We start from the raw sequence: 16,170 nt of genomic DNA, 5'->3' as shown, positions 1-16,170 counted from the left end.
AAGCAGATGCTTAGCTGGCGTGATAATGGACAGTACTTTATGATGAAAGCCAACACGGACGTGAAACTCAGAAAACGCTGCACTGTCATGGACTTTCAAGATACGTTTTATCTTGGTCTCGTAAGACCACGGAAAAGCTAGGCCTTCGGGCTACCCTCGGGGTCCTCCACCAGATGGGACCCCACGGGGATCCCAGGACCCTGGCCGCTCCTCCCCTTATCTTCCCGCACGCCAGGATCGAGCCCGCTGCTCGGGGCAGGGCGCTGCACTCTGTCCCCGCGCGCCGCGGGCCTGCGGCCCGGTTGCCAAGCTCCGCCCGCGCTACCAGCAGCACCTTTGGCTGGCGGGCTCACGCATATACAAAATCTAAGCACTAAGAAGTGCTAAGCAGGCCCGACCCTGCTTAGCATCCGAGATCAGAAGAGACCGGGCGCGTTCAGGGTGGTATGGCGGTAGACACAAAATACAGAGGCTATTTTGCATACGAGCCGCTGCAGTAGGCGGGGCCAGGGCGGAGGGGGGTGGGGGTAGGGGGTGGGCAGGGCGGAGCCGGGCCAGTGCTCTCCTAAAGTGGGGCGGGGCGACGCCAGGGGGCGAGCCCAGGGCAGAGCGGGGCCAGTGCACGCGCAAAGTGGGGCGGGGCGACGTCTGGGGCGTGCCCGCGGCGGAGGCGATTTGTACGCTGGACCGTAGGCGGAGAGGGCTAGTGGGGACCCGGGCTCGCGGCTGAGATCTGGGGCGGCCGGCGCCATGAGTACGGTGGACCTTGCCCGCGTTGGCGCGTGTGTCCTGAAGCACGCGGTCACCGGGGAGGTGAGGCCGGGCGGGCTCAGGGAGGTGGGTGCGCCCTGGCACCTAGCAGCAGCATCCGAGTCCCGAGTCTGGGCGGGGGGCGGTGGGGGTGGGGAGCTAGGCGCTCTGGCTGGACGTGAGCGGCCCTGGCGCGGGGCTTGGGGTGTGGACGTGCTTGCAGGCCGTGGTCTGGCGGCGCTCCTTACCCGCCCACACGCAGGCCGTAGAGCTGCGGAGCCTGTGGCAGGAGCAGGCGTGCGTGGTGGCCGGCTTGCGGCGCTTCGGCTGCATGGTGTGTCGCTGGATCGCCCGGGACCTCAGCAACCTCAAGGGGCTCCTGGACCAGCACGGCGTGCGCCTGGTGGGCGTGGGGCCAGAGGCCCTGGGCCTGCAGGAGTTCCTGGATGGTGGCTACTTTGCAGGAGGTGCTTGTGCTCCCCACCCTCCTCCCCCAGCACCGGCCCCTCAACTGCCCAACCGCCCTGAGACCCCTCTCCTCAGACTCAGGGCATTCGCCTGCCTCTCCTCGTCCAGCCCTGACCCTTCTCTCTGCAGGAGCGGCTTTGACATGCTCCTGTATCCTCTCCCCTGCCCTCCGCTCGTACTTCCTCCCTTTCCCTTCCCCTGCCTCCTCCAGCTGTGGCCCCTACCTGCCTACCCAGCCATGATGTTCCTCCCACTGTGGAGGGCTCAGTGGTGACTCTAGCCTGGAATCAAGACCAAAAGTCTTTACTGTGTCCTCTGCCAGCCTCCCACCTCCCCAGAAGCCTGGTCCTGAACTTCCTCAGATGTTTCCCCACAAGCCCAATAGGAGTGGCTGGGCCTAGAGCCCAGACTGCACCGGCTCCCACCCCCATCTCTGGCCCCCCTCTCTCTCCAACCTGTGATGTGCCCTCACAGCATCCTGCTCCTCCCTTTTCCCCCCATCCCCTCTGGGCCTCTGCCCTTCCTCTTAACAGTGGGGACACTCAGCCCTGTTCTGCCTCTCCTGGTCATGGGTGGCTGAGCTGGGCACCAAGGGTGGACAGAGGGCCAGATGAAGGAGAGTGAGCCCCCTGGGGTGGGGGGTTGTGGGGGAGGGAAGACAATCCAGGGGCACACAGCTGTGGTCTCTGCTTTCCAGAGCTCTACCTGGACGAGAGCAAGCAGTTTTACAAGGAGCTGGGCTTCAAGCGGTGAGCTGAGAGCTCTGGGCTTCACTGCTCCCCTCTTCTTCTGCCTGCCACCCTCTCCTTGGCCAAGCGGACTCTGGGGGCATCCACTGCTCCAGTCAGCCCTACCAGCCTCTCTCTTGGGTGCCTGTGTCTGTTATGGGCTATAGGTTAGGCTTCTCACCCAGGACTTCTCCCTAGCTGGCTGCAGCGGAGGCCTGGGCCTAGGGCACCAGTCAGGGGCCCCTCAACCACCTTGGTGCCTTGCTACAGGCTGGCTGCCTTGTCTGATTGGCGGTGCCAGCTGAGCCAGATCCCCGGACTCACCCTGTCCACACTCCCCACACCCTCTGTGGGGCCCCGTGGATCTGGCAGCTGCTCCTTCTGGGGCTGGGCCAGCTGCTGGCCTAGCTGTCCCATGTCCCCTGAGCCCCTGGCGAGTTGGGGTGGGGCTTGCTTGTGGGAACTGGTGGGTGCATCTTGTGGAGTCAGGGTAGGGGGCAGGCTCTGGGGCCCAGTCTTTGGTGCAGAGTCGGAGCCTGCATGAGCCAGTTGTGTCTTGGCAGGTACAACAGCTTGAGCATCCTGCCGGCTGCCCTGGGAAAGCCTGTTCGTGATGTGGCCGCCAAGGTTTGTGAGGGCCAGGGCTGTATGGGGCTGGGGTGCAGGGCTTCTGTCTAGGACTTACCTGGGCTGCTCCCTTCCTCCAGGCCAAGGCTGTCGGCATCCAGGGGAATTTGTCTGGGGATCTGCTGCAGAGCGGAGGGCTGCTGGTGGTTGCCAAAGGTGGGCTAGGGCACGGGCGTCAGGAGTTAATGTGTGGTCACGGGGTGGGGATCGCAGGGCCACATGCTTAGGTGGGAACGTCTTGCTGAACTTGACTCTGCCCTGACCCTTCCTCTCTCCTTCCTTCTGGCTTGTTAATCACAGTTTCCCTCTTTGCAGTGTGGCCCAGCTCTCAGTGTCCTCTTAGCTGGGCAGGGTGTGGCCAGAGCAGCTCACGCATCTCTGTAACCAGGTGGGGTGGTGGCTGCCCAGGGGCACCCTGACCACTCCACCCCCACCTCCACCTGCTGCAGGTGGTGATAAAGTGCTGCTGCACTTTGTCCAGAAGTCCCCGGGTGACTACACCCCGCCTGAGAGCATCCTGCAGGCCTTGGGCATCTCTGCAGAGGTCGGCCCCAGCGAGCCGCCCCAGGTGAGCTGAGGCCTGGGGTGGGCACTTCACTAAATGCTTCCCCCTCAAACTCCCCAGGGTTGCACGTTTAATGTGGCCAGACTTTGAGCTGGACCTGGATGGCTTTAGGTGATTCAGTGCCCATGGCAGCCCCAGCATGTCACTGTCGCCTGCCCCACTTTGTGGTGACAGGCCAAGGGCAGGGTGGCTGTATGGGCAGGCATAGCAGGGCCTCTCTGGAGGACAGAGGGTCACTCGGGCTGCAGAGAAGAGGAGTGGCCTGTCCTCTCAGCCTAGGAGGGCTGAGGTTGTCCCAGGTGACTGTAGCCCATATTAGCATGGTTCTGATGGCCGACCTTCTGTGCCCCACATGGAGGGGACTGTCCAGCATGCTTTTCCTCCTCCTTGGGCCTTAGAACCCCCTGGAGGGTCTATGGCCCTGGAGGGTGGGATGAGTGGCTCTTGGCTCCAGGGGCATGGCTGGCCTGATGGGGCCCCTGCTGCCTTCACAGTGCAATGAAGAGGCATGCTCTAGGTGAAGGTCCCAGGAGGTGTCGCCTGCCCTGGGCACATTGGGAGCTGAATGTGAGCAGACTCCAGAATCTCTGGGCGCCCTGGTCTGTGAGCAGCGATGAGCATTAAACTGCGGTTTCTGGGCAGCGTTTCTTCATTGCCTCCGAATCTTGTGCTCAGCAGCCGGGGCCTCGATCACTGATGGTTTCATCCGGGCCAGCGGGTGGTCGTGCGTCCTGAAGCTTCACTTTCCCCACTAGGGGAGTCACTTTCCCTGGTGGGTTGGTGGTGGTGGACATGCCCCTGGCGGTTTCTCTGGAGACCCTGGGCCTTTGGTGCCTGCATGTCAGGGGTCTGCAGATAGGCCCAGGGTGTGGGAGACGAGGGTGGGGTGGGCTCCATATGATAGGAAACACCCCAGGTGGGAGCCCAGCCTGGAAGGCTCAGGGTCAGAGTTCACATCTGGTGGGAGCTAGTTGGGTTCTAGGGAGCACTGCTGGGCAGCAGGGACTTGTAGGGAAGCCCTCCTGGGGAAGAGGCTTGCCTAGAGAAGGTCTAGCTCCCTGAGGTGCTGTCACATGGGGGTGACCAGCACCTCAAAGTTGACAGGTACAGAGCAGAACTCCTGTCCTGCCTGCCTTCAGAGGCTCTCATCTGAGTCCAGATGAGTTTCTCAGCAGCAACCCCCCCTCCCCCGTGTCCCCTGGTCTGGGCCTGGACAACCACAGGGGCCTTCTAGCTGTTCTCCCTGTCCACCCAATCCCCTCACCCAGCCTCTCTGTAGTCATTTAAAACTCAGGGCACATGACAAGCTTTAACCCCTCACCGGCTTCCAGTTACACAAAACCCCACATCCAGATAGTGGGGTGCAGCTTGCATCCCCTCTGCCCCATCCCCCACCTTAGTTCCTCCCTGAGTCAGGAGCCCCTCGCCTTGTCTGAACCGTCAGCATGGGTGGGCATTTGGGGGCATCGTGGTCACTGCTGTGCGTCCTGCACAAGGACCCTGGGGGTCTGTCAGGAGTGCCCTGCCATGTTCCCACTCGGCTCCAGCAGTCAGTGGCAGGTGCCACGGGAGAGGGGGCACTTTCTGGGGTACTGTCACCCTGACGGCTCACCCTAGGCCCTGCTACACAGACAAGGCAGCCGCTTCTTTAAAGCGTTTACTTAGCTGAAGTCCAAGCTCGTGGACATCTGAGGAGGACGCGCTTTGGAGAGCGGGCGGAAGACGGATAACCGCGTCTACAGGGCTGCGGTGGGCGGCGTAGACCCTCGCGGGCGGGCGCAGAGGCGGCTCCGGGCAGGAAGGCGCTCACCTCGGGTTATCTGAGGCGCCAGCTGTTGTCCAGGCCCGGTGCGGAGGCTGGGCTCGGCGCGGGTGGGTCGGCTGCTGGCTGCGGGGTCCCCGCCGGCGGCACTGTCTCCGCGCGGATGGGACGCCTCGGGGCGGCGGGTGGGCGTGGGCCGCGCAGCGCGGCTCGGCCTTGGCTACCAGACGCGGCATCGCACCTTTGGGTGCATGGGGGAGCCATTCGCGCAGTGGAACGCGTCTGCGAAGGCGCCCAGGTTCTGCAGCGAGCCCAGCACCCTGCGGGTGGACGGAGGGGCCTGAGACAGCGCCGGCCCGGGCGCGGGGCGCGGGGACGCCAGGGCCACTTGCCTGTACTTCAGGGGACTGTGGACGTCAGTCTTGATGGACTGGATGGCGAACTCTGGCCGGTAGGATCCGCACCACACCTGTGGGCGCATGAGGGGCGTGGCTGCAGAACTGGGGAAGGGGCGGGGGTGGGATGCAGGGGTCGCCCCTGCCACGTCCCAACAATGGCCCGGGGAGGCGGGGCTCCCTTAGGGCTGTGGCAGTGAGGGAGTGTGGTCTCCTTCTGCCAGGACCCCTGCTCCTTGGGTGGGGAGAGGGAAGGCAGCTGGTTGCCCCTTCCCTCCACAGCTACATCTGAATCTTCCCCAGACCCACCTCCCCTGACATCCTTTCCCTCCAGGAAGCCCTCTTGGCCCATTAGTTCCGGTTCTGCCCAGATTGCCAGCCCATAGTGTCCCTGGAGGCACCCTGTAGTGAGGGCTCACCAAGGGTAGGAGGTGGGAGCCAGTTCCCAGCAGTGGGTTTGGGGGCAAGTGGGGAGGGTGGGAGTGGGGAACTGACTCCCACCTGTGCATAGTTGATGAAGAATAGTTGCTGGTAGGTCAGTTCCAGGCCTGGCAGCTGCTGGTCCTTGCCACCTTCTGCCACCCACTTCAGGTAAGCCTGCAGGCACCAAACGAGTGCTGGGCCAGGGCCTGCCCTCCCGGGGGCAGCACCAGCCTGGTCAGGACTCCTGCTCCTTGGCTTGGGGCAGGATGGAGGTCTGGCTCCCAGGCCTCCCCTTGTGGGGGTCCTGCCTCTGCAGCGTGGAGCTTCTGAGCACAGAGCCTGGCTGGGTTCTGTGGGGGCTCACTGCCCAGGCAGCCTGCCCCACAAACGAGCTCCTGACACCCAGTGCCCAACGCTGTCAGTGCAGGGGTGTCGCTGAGGCTGGAAGGTGTGCAGGGACTGTCACTGATTTGGCAATGGACAGTGGTCTCCCCAGAGTGCAGAGGCCTCAGCTAAGAGTGGAGTGAAGTGAGGGCCAAGTAGCTATGGTACTTGCCCACCTGTGGCCAGCAGGCTCCCCCAGGGCTCTGCTGCCTCCCTGTTAGATGAAGAAGGGTCCCAGGATACACTTGGGCTTGGACAGGGGACAGTCCCTGCCACACTGAGAGGCCTGTACCTGCCTGGGCCTGACCACTGTCTTCTCCCACTTCCTCCGGGGGGCCCTACTTGGACCCACCTTGTATGCCTGCCGCACCCCTCCATTGTCGGCGATGTTTTCCCCGAGTGTGCTGAAGCCATTCACCTACAGGCGGGAGACAGGATCGGGGGGGAGCACCTGGGCTGTCCACCTCCGCCCTCCCCCAGGCCAGGGCTGCGGCACAGTCCAGGGGTGGCCGCTCACGTTCTGGTCATCAGCCAGGTCCCAGGAGTAGTTGCCATACTGGTAGACCATGCACTCTGACTGCTCCCTGAAGTGCTGGGCGGAGAAGTTGCTCCACCAGTCCAGCATGTTCCCGTTCTTGTCAAAGTTCCGGCCTGACGGGGAGGTTAGGGGAGGGGTAGGCTACCCGTGATCCCCAGCCTGCCCAGCACCAGCCTCGCCCCCGCGCCCTCCTGGAATCCCTGTGTCTGGAGTTCACGTGAGCAGAGAATGGGCCCCGGGTTGGGGCTGCTCAGGCCCTGGGGGACAGAAGGCTTCAGTGGCGTCCATGCCACCCCCAAGGTCAGGGCCTGGGGTCTCTCTCAGGAGACTAGTGATTAGTGACCCTGGGACTAGTGACCCTTGCTGTGATGTCCAAACTTTCCAAACCCCAGGGGAAGGGAGCGCATGGATCCTGGGGGCCCGGGGCTGCCCTCAGAAGATCTGGGTGGGCTAGCCCTAGGGGAAGGCCAGCCTCCCTGGGTAGCAGCTTGAGGCCCCTGGAAGCAAGTTGGGGGGGGTCCCCCAGGCAGTGGTGGGAGGAGTGTGTGTGTGACTGGAGGTGCGGCTCGGCACCCCGGGCAGCCCCCCACCATTGTCGTCAAAGCCGTGGGTGATCTCGTGCCCGATCACCATCCCGATGCCCCCGAAGTTCAAGGCTTGAGGCTGCTCCTTGCTGAAAAAAGGGGGCTGGAGGATCCCGGCGGGGAACACTGTGGGGGGTGGGGGTTGGGGGGGGGGGGGAGATAGAGTAAGCTTTAGGTGAGCACACCTGTGTGCCAGGCTCTGGGCAGGCACATTGAGGGGTCTTGCCATTAAACCCCACAGCCGGGGAGGGAGAGGTTATGACCCCCCTCCCCGCCATTTTACAGAGGCGAAAAACCAAGGCTTAGAAGGTGGGAGGGCAGGACTAGAGGAGCAAGGTGGAGAGGGAATGTACCAATCTGGTTTCGGTTTGGAGAGTAGAAGGCGTTCACCACGGCAGCCCCGATGATCCAGCTGTGGAAGACAGGTGCATCGTTCAGAGCCCAGTTCTCCTGGGCCTTAACTCCAGGCCCCTCTGCTTGACTGACCAAAGCCCACTCTGACGCGTGCACAGTGGTCACGTCAGGGGTCCAGCACTGCCAACGGCCAGGGCTGGGTCTGGGCCAGTCTGAACACCTGGTTTCTTCCTGGAGCCCCACAAACAGAGGGCAGGCACAAGGGGCTCGGAGTCAGACCACTGCCCTCCCTAGCTGGCCTGGTGCCTGGCCCATCCCCCACCCCACACCATCCCTACTCACAGATTCTGGTCCACCTTCTCCCTAAGCTTCTTGAGGCTCCGCTGGGCGCCAGCCTTCAAATTCTGCAGTCCATTCTCAAAGTACAGGTGCTCTGAGAAGTTCAGCTATAGGAGAGAGGTGGTCATTTCTGGACACATGTGCGGGGTCCTTGAGAGGCTGGCGGGGAAGGGAGGTCAAGGATGGCTGCAGACTGGCCTCAGGACTCGCCAGGCAGTCCTGCATGTGGCTCACAGGCTCTGGGTGCAGGTAGACTAAGGGCCAACCTTGGCTCTGTGTTTACTGGGCAAGATCCGAGACTCTCCTGGCCTCAGTTTCCCCACTGGTAACGGAAGTCCTGGCACATGGCCAGATGAGGGGTCCACCCCTGGGAGTTGAGGGCCGAAGGTCCCCTGGGCTGGTTCAGGGGCAGGTTGAGCTGGGTGAGGGGACAGGTGGGGCTCTCGAGGGCCCCTGGCCTGGGGGTGGACTGGGGGGCCCCACTGGAATACGCACGTTGGAATACTCCTCATCCAGATGTTTGTTCCCCTCCTCCAGGATGTAGTCAGGGTAACCAATCTGCTCCCGGATGTTCATGGCCTGGGGAGGAGAGGGGGCCAATCCATGCCCACCCTGCCGTGGGCATCCTGGTTCTGTCCCCACCATTTGGGTCAGGGGCTAAGGGACTTGGCTTTCCTTGCAGGCTGGGGGGAGGCTAATGGGGACAGAACGTGGAAGGGCTTGACTGGAGACCGACCTTCACCACTGACCTTCATCCAGCTGCCAGCCGAGGTCTGGGGTGGGGGTAGGGCCGAGCTGCCACACTGCCTTCTGTCACACAGGCCCAGAGGGACCCCTGCTCCTTGCAGCTGTGGCCACCCCCCACCCTTGCTGGGGGTTTCTCATCTCTGTCCAAAGCCCCTTCCTGAGCGAGCCCCACCCCCCGCTCATTGCCCTCTCTGTGAAGTGGGTGTGGTGATGGTCACCCCATGGCCCTCACACTGGGGCCGCCCTTCCGTGGCCTCCTTCCTACCTTCTCCTGGGCCTTCTTCTTGGATGACTCGTCCATCCAGCTCAGCTCATCCAGAGTGTCCACGAACACTGCCCGCACCTTGTCAATGAGCTCTTTGACCTGCAGGAGTGCATGGCCCTGGTGCCTGGGGGGGCCAGCACTGGGTCTCTGCAGGGGGCTGGTAACTCCGAATGTGGAGGGGATTTGGGGTGGGATCCAACCCCCTGGGTACTTTGTCCAGGGTGGACCTTCCGACCTCCTGGGCAGGGTCTCCATGGCTGCACTTTGTCTGGGGTGGGCCTATGGCTTGCTGGGCCCTGGACTCATGCCTTGTACAACTTGTCCCCACTCCCAGGCAGGCCAGCAGGGTTGGGGGTGGGGCTGATGGTCCTATGTGGGGCATAACTTCCCCTAATCCCTATGTGTGACAGGGCACTGGGGCAAACATGTGCTCCCCAGTATGCATAGGTGCTGCTGGACAAGCAGGACCCCCTGACCAGGGGCTGGGAGGTCCCTGCAGGGAGGCTGCACCGGGCCCAGGGCGGGTCGTGGAGCACTCACCACATGCTTGCTGTCACCGGGGAAGGCCTCCTTGACATAGAGTGAGCCCACGGCGCTCTCCATGTTGCTGTTGACATAGCTGACGCACTCCCGCCAGCGAACCTCCTCCACCGTCGTGCCATAGAGTGCCTGGCATGGTTCACGTCGTCATCATCATCTTTACCAACACCTACTCCCCTGGCCTCGGCCCCAGGGTGCCCAGGGACCAATGGGGTACATGGGGAAACTCAGACAATCCCTTTGAATCCTGACCCCCAGGGGTGGGAAGACAGGGTGTGTGGCTTGGAGGGTGGGGCTCCCGGCACAGACCTGCCCATGGAGGCCGGGGCCCCTCCTTGTCCCCTGTCCCTGGCCTGACTATTTGCTCTCCAGGAGCAAGGGTGGCGTTGACCTTGGGGGCCTTGTCTAGCGTAACCGTGAGCCGCCAGCTGCCTGGGGTTCTGTTTTCCCATCTCCAAAGTGATGAGAATGCTTGTGGTCCTTGGGGACACAGGGCATAGCCCACCAGGCTCCTCTGTCCATGAGAGTCTCCTGGCAAGAATACTGGAGTGGGTTGCCATTCTCCAGGGGAATCTTCCTGACCCAGGGACAGAACCTGGGTATCCCGCATTGCGGGCAAATTCTTTACCATCTAAGCCACCAGGGCACTGCCTGACTATACTTTTCCAATCTCCAAAGTGGCGGTGAGAATGTTTGCTGTCGTTGGGGACACAGAGCACAAGATGGAAATGTTTCCCCCTTCAGATTTCCGAACCCGAGTCCCAGCCAGCCTGGAGCTCTGGCCTCGCATCTGGCCCCACACTTCAGGGCTGTGGGGTCTCCTGACCCAAAAGCACTCTGACTCAGCCTCTCTCCACTGAGCTTCAGGCTCCACTCTCTTCCCCAGCTTGGCTGCTAGTGTCTCCAGCTTGGCTGCCCCAACCTGGCTACCACTCTTAACACCCCCGGGGCTGGCTCTCAGTGCCTGTGGAACCTGAGAGCTGCTCTGGCCCACAATTGCCGGTCCCCCACCTCATCTCCCTCCTTCCCCCATGTGAGCATGGGGTTGCTGCCCCAAGACCTCTGCCCTGGCTGTTTCTGCTCCTGGGGAATCTGGCCGCGGTCTTTTCATGCCTGGGTCATCTTGCCTGAAGGTCTCTACTGTCTAATGGAGAGGCCCTCCCTGCCCTTATCCCCTCCCTTTGCATCTTACTTGCTGGTTTTAAAGAGCAGATCAAGGTTTGTTCAGCTGGCCCAAAAGGACCAGTGCCTCGTCAGCCTCAATCGTGGCTCTGACCCCAGGATGGACCTTGGTGCTTGGCCCATGGCAGGTGGTCAGTGTCATAAAGGGACAAGTGGCAGGCCAGGTTTGGCATACGGGGGGAGCCACGGGGGTGGGGTGTCACTCACCTTGCGGTAGCTTGCACGCGCTTCCTTAAACCGCTGGCTCAGGCTGCTGATGCGGTCCAGCACCAGGCGCCAAATCAGGTAGTTCTGCATGGTCCTAGGGTAGGAGGCACAGGGAAGCGGATAGAACAGGTGGGTGGTGCTTGCCCAGGAAGAGGATGAGGTTTCCGGCCCTTGGACAGCAGGCTCCACACCAAGCAGAGAGTTCAGGGTGGCTGAGGAAACATCCAAGACGACCCCCACATACATCCTGCCTGCCCCTGGATGCCTCAAGGAGGGGTTTGCATCTCTAAGGTAAAGTTCCATTGGCCACGAGCATTTACCCCCATCATGTCGCTCATGCCTCAGAGTGATGCTTTATTGGGTCCTTTCCTGAGAGGAGGAGCTGTTAGGGAGGAGGAGAGAGTGGGGAGGGGGGAAGACGCTGAGGCCTCTTGGGGCCTTCCTTGGCCCTACCTGGGTGAGTAGACATCGATGATGCCTTCAAGATTCTGGAGGTAGGGGATGCCATAGACCACCACTTCTTCGTTAGGCAGCAGATCGATTTTGACAGAGGATAGCACGGATTGTATGAAGAGAGTCCAGTTAAATCCCTGGGGACAGAGGGATGGGGAGAAAGAAGGGGAGGTGGAAAGGTAGACACATTTCTTAGGCATCCAAGAAACCGACCCCTACCAGAGAATATTCTGGTGGAGAAGGTGGGTTTCCTGGTGGCTCAGATGGTAAAGAATCTGCCTGCAATGAGGGAGACCTGGGTTTGATCCCTGGGTCAGGAAGATTCCCTGAAGAAGGGAATGGCAACCCACTCCAGTATTCTTGCCTGGAGAATTCCATGGACAGAAGAGCTACAGTCCTTGGGGTTGCAAAGAGTCGGACACAACTGACTAACATGTTCATGTTTTCAGGGAGAAGGTGCAGGTAATCAGAATCAGGAAAAAGGTGGATGACATTATTGCAAGCCTAAACGTGGTGAGAAGATATTATGCCATGTATTTGAAAACTCAAGTACAATGGAAGAATTCCTGGAAAAATGCACTTAGCAAAGACAAAAGGAGAAATAGAAAAAGTTTTATGTGTAATAATCTGGATGTGTGTGTGCTCAGTTGCGCCTGACTATTTGTAGCCCATGGACTATAGTCTGCCAGGCTCCTCTGTCAATGAAATTTTCCAGACAAGAATACTGGAATGGGTTGCCATTTCCTATCCCAGGGGATATTCCCAAACCAGGGATTGAACCCATGTCTCTGGTGTCTCCTACATTGGCAGACGGATTCTTTACCATTGAGCCACCTGGGAAGCCCAAAGACATACAAAGGTAGTAAACTGGATATTTAATTAAAATATTTTCACATAGAATTTTCCAGACTTATCTGGCTTTTCCAGTGGATACTGACATTTAAGGAAGACATACTGTCAATTTTACACAAACTTTTCAGAGAAGGGAAAAAGAAAAAACTGTTTCAACTTGATTTATGAGATGAAGAATAATCTTAATATCAAATAAGGATATTACAAGAAAAGAAAACAATAGGCCAGGGACCTGCCAGGCAGTCCAGTGGTTGAGACTTTGCCTTCGGAAGCAGGGGGTGTGGATTCAAACCCTGGTTGGGGAGCGAAGATCCCACATGCTTCCTGGCCAAGGAATCAAAGCATATAACAGAAGCAATATTGTAGCGTGTTCAATAAAGACTTTAAAAAAATGGTTCACATCAAAACATCAAAAAAATCGTAAAAATGCAATTAGAATTCATCCATACCCGTATAAAATTATAATGCAACACAGCCAAATTAGATTTACTCAAGGAATACAAGTGTGGTGTAACATTTAAAAATCAAATCAATGTTAATCTCTATGATAACTGAATACAGAAGAAAGATCACATGGTAATTTCAGTAGAGGCAGAAAAATTGTTTAAAAATGGACTATCTATTCATGATAAACACTCTGAGAAAATTAGGAATAGGAGATAAGGTCCATAATCTAATGAAATGATCTATACAACACGCTAAAGAATGCTGAGTGCCAAAGAATTAACGCTTTTGAACCGTGGTGTTGGAGAAGACTCTTGAGAGTCCCTTGGAGTGCAAGGAGCTCAAAGCAGTCAACCCTAAAGGAAATCAATTCTGAATATTCATTGGAAGGACTGATGCTGAAGCTGAAGCTCCAATACTTTGGCCATCTAATTCGAAGAACTAACTCATTAGAAAAGAGCCTGATCCTGGGAAAGGTTAAAGGCAGGAGGAGAAGGGGATGACAGAGGATGAGATGGTTGAATGGCATCACTGACTCAATGGACATGAGTTTGAGCAAGCTCTGGAAGACGGTGAAGGACAGGAAGTCTGGCGTGCTACAGTCAATGGTGTTGCAAAGAGTTGGACATGACTGAGTGACTGAACAATGAATACAGCGGGAACAGTGACAACAAATAAAACCCCACTCTACCGCAAACAAAATTAAGTGAAAGCTTGCAAAACGTTGCAAGCTTTTCTTCTGAGGTCAGGAAGGAAACAAGATATCTACTGTCATGATATTAGCATTATGCTAGCAGTCCTAGCCAGTTCAATAAGATAAGAAAAAAATAAAATCAGGAAGGATTGAAAAGGAAAAAACACATTTTTCATAAAAGGACATGACTCTGTGTATATAAAATATGAAAGGATAAACTATTGGAACTACTACATGCTTTGAGTAAAATTGCTATATGCAAAGTATTTTTATTAATATATACCAGGAACAAGCAAGATATATTACAGAATGGTACCATTGGCAATGAGATTTAAAAAACCTAGGAATAAATCTATTTTAAGATATGTAAGGCTTTGACATAGAAAACTGTAAAACTTACTGAGGGAAACAAGAGAAAACATAAATATATAGAAATAAATATATATGGAAGGTTCATGGATCAGAAGATTGTAAAGATGTTGATCTTCTCCCAAATTGACACTTAGATTGGAAGCAATCCCTATCAAAATCGCCACAGCTTTGTGTGTGTGTGTGTGTGTGTGTGTGTGTCTAATTGGCTAGCTGACTCTGAATCTTGTAAGAAATGTAAAAGTTCAAGAATAATCAATTCGATCTTGAAGAACAGAGTTGGTGGACATCAGAACTTATCACAAAGCTGTCGCAACAAAGGCAATGGGTGCTGGTGTGTGAATAAACAGAGACCAGTGGAACAGAAGGGAGTTCAGAGATAACACACGCAGGCACAAACACACAGACACAGACACGCATGCAGAGGCACACAAGGACACTCAGTCTTTAACAAAGGCGGCACACAGTGCAGTGGCTGATGGTGGGGTCTTTTCAGTAAACCGTGCTAGATCGTCTGGATGGCCACAGGGAGGAAATGAAACAATTCCTTCTCACTCTATATAAAAAATCAGGACTTCCTTGGTGGTGCGGTGGATAAGAATCCTGCCAGTGCAGGGGACATGGGTTCGATCCCTGGTCTAAGATTTCACACAATGTGGAGCAACTAAGCCCATGCACCGCAACTACTAAACTCATGTGCTGCAACTACTGAAGCCTGTGAGCCTAGAGCCTGTGCTTCGCAGCAGGAGAAGCCACTGCAATGAGAAGCCCATGCAATGCAATGAAGAGCAGCCCCCACTCCCTGCAACTGGAGAAAGCCTGCTCAAAGCAACAAAGACCCAGAATAACCAAAAGCAATAAATAAGTAAAACAAATCACCTCAAGGTAGACTTTGACCTAAAGGACCTGGACAGGCAAAGATTTCTCAAGCAGAATGCAAAGAACGTGAGACATAGAGACAGTATCCATCCAACTTTGATAAACTGATAAACTGGACTGTTTTAAACCTCCTTAGTAATAAAGATCCAGTATGAGAGTGACATATCAGGCTGTCCGTTGGAGAGGACATTGATACACAGAAACTGACCCGGGGATCACATCCAGTGTCTATAAAGAACTAAAAACCAGCAAGAAGAAGGCAGAGGTGGGAAGAGACTTGAACAGACACTTAGGAAAAGGGGGTCATCGCTGGCCAGACGGTGTAGAGTAGTTCAGGGAACATCAAATCCAACTCAGACAGAATTCCGCAGCACATCCCTGGACAGGCTAAGACGGAAGGAATGGGCACACCCAAGCACCAGAGGGAGCGTTTCACTCCTGTTGGGGAGTGTAAATGGGTATGATGGCTTTGGAAAGACCTGTGTCCTACAACCTGGCCACTGCACCCCTGGGTGGTTGCCTGACAGAGATGCTTGCATGTGTGCTAAAAAACGGGCAAGAGAACGAGTGCAGCAACATCGCTCAGAAAAGTCCAGAACCGGAACTGACCCAGAGGTGCAGCAAGAGTAGAGAAGATGCACAAACTGTTGTGTGTTCTTAGGGTCGATTGTACAGCAATCAGGATGAGTGGGAGGTCGCTGCTGCCCTGGTGAGGTGAGAGGTTGACTCACCCAGGGAATGTGGAACAAGGCAGCCAGGGCGAGTGTGTGGTGCGAGGAGGGTGGCGCTGCTTCAGGGGAAGGGCAGGACGGGGGCTGTGTGGATGTGCTCACACGTGACAGTTCTAAGCTTTAGAAACCCATTATCATCCAGACATTCTGAGCTCTGGGTTCCTGGACATGCCCCCTGCTCTTCTGGGGCTGTCTCCTGGGCAACTTCTGGCCATCTTGAGTTCTGTTCCTCTCACTTCCCATGTTGAGTCCATTTGTAAGTCCTGCCCATCTCGCTTCCAAATTAACCCACAAGCCAGGTCTCTCGGCACTTCCGCTGCCGCTGGTCCCAGGCTGCCACCTCGCTGGGTTGTGCATCAGTGTCCTGACCCGTCTCTGCTTCTGGCCCTTGGCTCCCCTCCCTGTGCCCTCAGCAGCCAGGTCCTCTTCTCTGTGAGCCAAGTCCTGTCCCATCACAACTGGAGCCTTCAGAGTGTCCCTAGAGGCCTGACATGGTCCACCCTTCCCCCTTGGCCTCCACTTGCCCCCAGACATCCCGCAGCCCTGGCTTCAGGACCTCAGCACACACTGTACCTCTGTGCCCCCCTTGCTGGCCCTCTGACATACTCTGCAGGCCACCTGTCTTTTTCCTGACCTGAGCTCCAGGCAGGGGCTGCCTTCTTCGTGCCTGAAAGTGCCCTGAAAGTGCCCGCTGGGGAGTGGGTTGTGGGTGAGGGGTGTCACAGTGGGCCATGGGTGAGAGCTGGGAAGGAAGAGTAGGATTAGGCGCCATGGGGCCTTCCGGAGCACCAGGTTCAGAGCCCCGGGTGGGGCCTCTCCTGAGTCCTGTCTTGTTCCCCAAGACCTCCTCTCTTGTTCCCCGAGTCCCCTCATGTTCCGTGGCCCCAGAC

The 16,170-nt window shown here is 57.4% G+C and overlaps 2 protein-coding genes and 1 long non-coding RNA gene across 6 annotated transcripts in view; 2 read left to right on the top strand and 1 right to left on the bottom strand.

Annotated features, from left to right (window-relative positions):
* The first annotated feature begins 672 nt into the window (after positions 1-672).
* PRXL2B (peroxiredoxin like 2B) lies at positions 673-3,779 on the top strand. Of its 4 annotated transcripts, none has more exons than XM_027975742.2 (7): positions 673-813; positions 1,013-1,217; positions 1,916-1,967; positions 2,510-2,573; positions 2,654-2,729; positions 3,023-3,141; positions 3,633-3,779. In XM_027975742.2, the coding sequence occupies exons 1-7, from the start codon at positions 751-753 to the stop codon at positions 3,657-3,659; spliced, it is 606 nt and encodes a 201-aa protein (XP_027831543.1). In that variant the 5' UTR covers positions 673-750; the 3' UTR covers positions 3,660-3,779. The 4 variants fall into 4 exon arrangements, with proteins under 4 accessions (XP_027831543.1, XP_042113310.1, XP_060252125.1 ...); XM_042257376.1 differs by having other exon boundaries at positions 974-1,217; XM_060396142.1 differs by lacking the exon at positions 2,654-2,729.
* Positions 3,780-4,781: 1,002 nt separating this feature from the next.
* MMEL1 (membrane metalloendopeptidase like 1) overlaps positions 4,782-16,170 on the bottom strand; it is a 35,633-nt gene continuing 24,244 nt past the window's right edge. The window contains exons 11-22 of the mRNA XM_042257377.2: positions 11,312-11,448; positions 10,859-10,952; positions 9,470-9,598; positions 8,930-9,028; positions 8,413-8,496; positions 7,921-8,024; positions 7,578-7,636; positions 7,231-7,350; positions 6,620-6,753; positions 6,455-6,520; positions 5,797-5,892; positions 4,782-5,369 (exon numbers count right to left, since the gene is read on the bottom strand). Of these exons, the coding sequence (XP_042113311.1) occupies positions 5,121-5,369; positions 5,797-5,892; positions 6,455-6,520; positions 6,620-6,753; positions 7,231-7,350; positions 7,578-7,636; positions 7,921-8,024; positions 8,413-8,496; positions 8,930-9,028; positions 9,470-9,598; positions 10,859-10,952; positions 11,312-11,448 (1,371 nt within the window). The 3' untranslated portion in view covers positions 4,782-5,120. The remainder of the gene's footprint in view (positions 5,370-5,796; positions 5,893-6,454; positions 6,521-6,619; positions 6,754-7,230; positions 7,351-7,577; positions 7,637-7,920; positions 8,025-8,412; positions 8,497-8,929; positions 9,029-9,469; positions 9,599-10,858; positions 10,953-11,311; positions 11,449-16,170) is intronic.
* On the top strand, positions 9,569-11,937 carry LOC121820793 (uncharacterized). Its single transcript, XR_006061492.2, has 2 exons — positions 9,569-9,682; positions 11,761-11,937. It is a non-coding gene; the product is annotated as an uncharacterized LOC121820793 (long non-coding RNA).

Source organism: Ovis aries, chromosome 12 (genome assembly GCF_016772045.2).
Source record: "Ovis aries strain OAR_USU_Benz2616 breed Rambouillet chromosome 12, ARS-UI_Ramb_v3.0, whole genome shotgun sequence".
NCBI classification, from domain to species: Eukaryota; Metazoa; Chordata; class Mammalia; order Artiodactyla; family Bovidae; genus Ovis; species Ovis aries.
The sequence above is the reverse complement of the archived record's forward strand: the minus strand, read 5'-3'. Positions and strand labels throughout refer to the sequence as shown.

Coding starts and splice junctions, on each gene's coding strand:
- PRXL2B (XM_060396141.1), top strand. CDS start 751: ATGAGTACGGTGGACCTTGCCCGCGTTGGCGCGTGTGTCCTGAAGCAC. Junction 814..973: donor AGCACGCGGTCACCGGGGAG/GTGAGGCCGGGC, acceptor ACGTGCTTGCAG/GCCGTGGTCTGGCGGCGCTC. Junction 3,142..3,632: donor GCCCCAGCGAGCCGCCCCAG/GTGAGCTGAGGC, acceptor CTGCCTTCACAG/TGCAATGAAGAGGCATGCTC.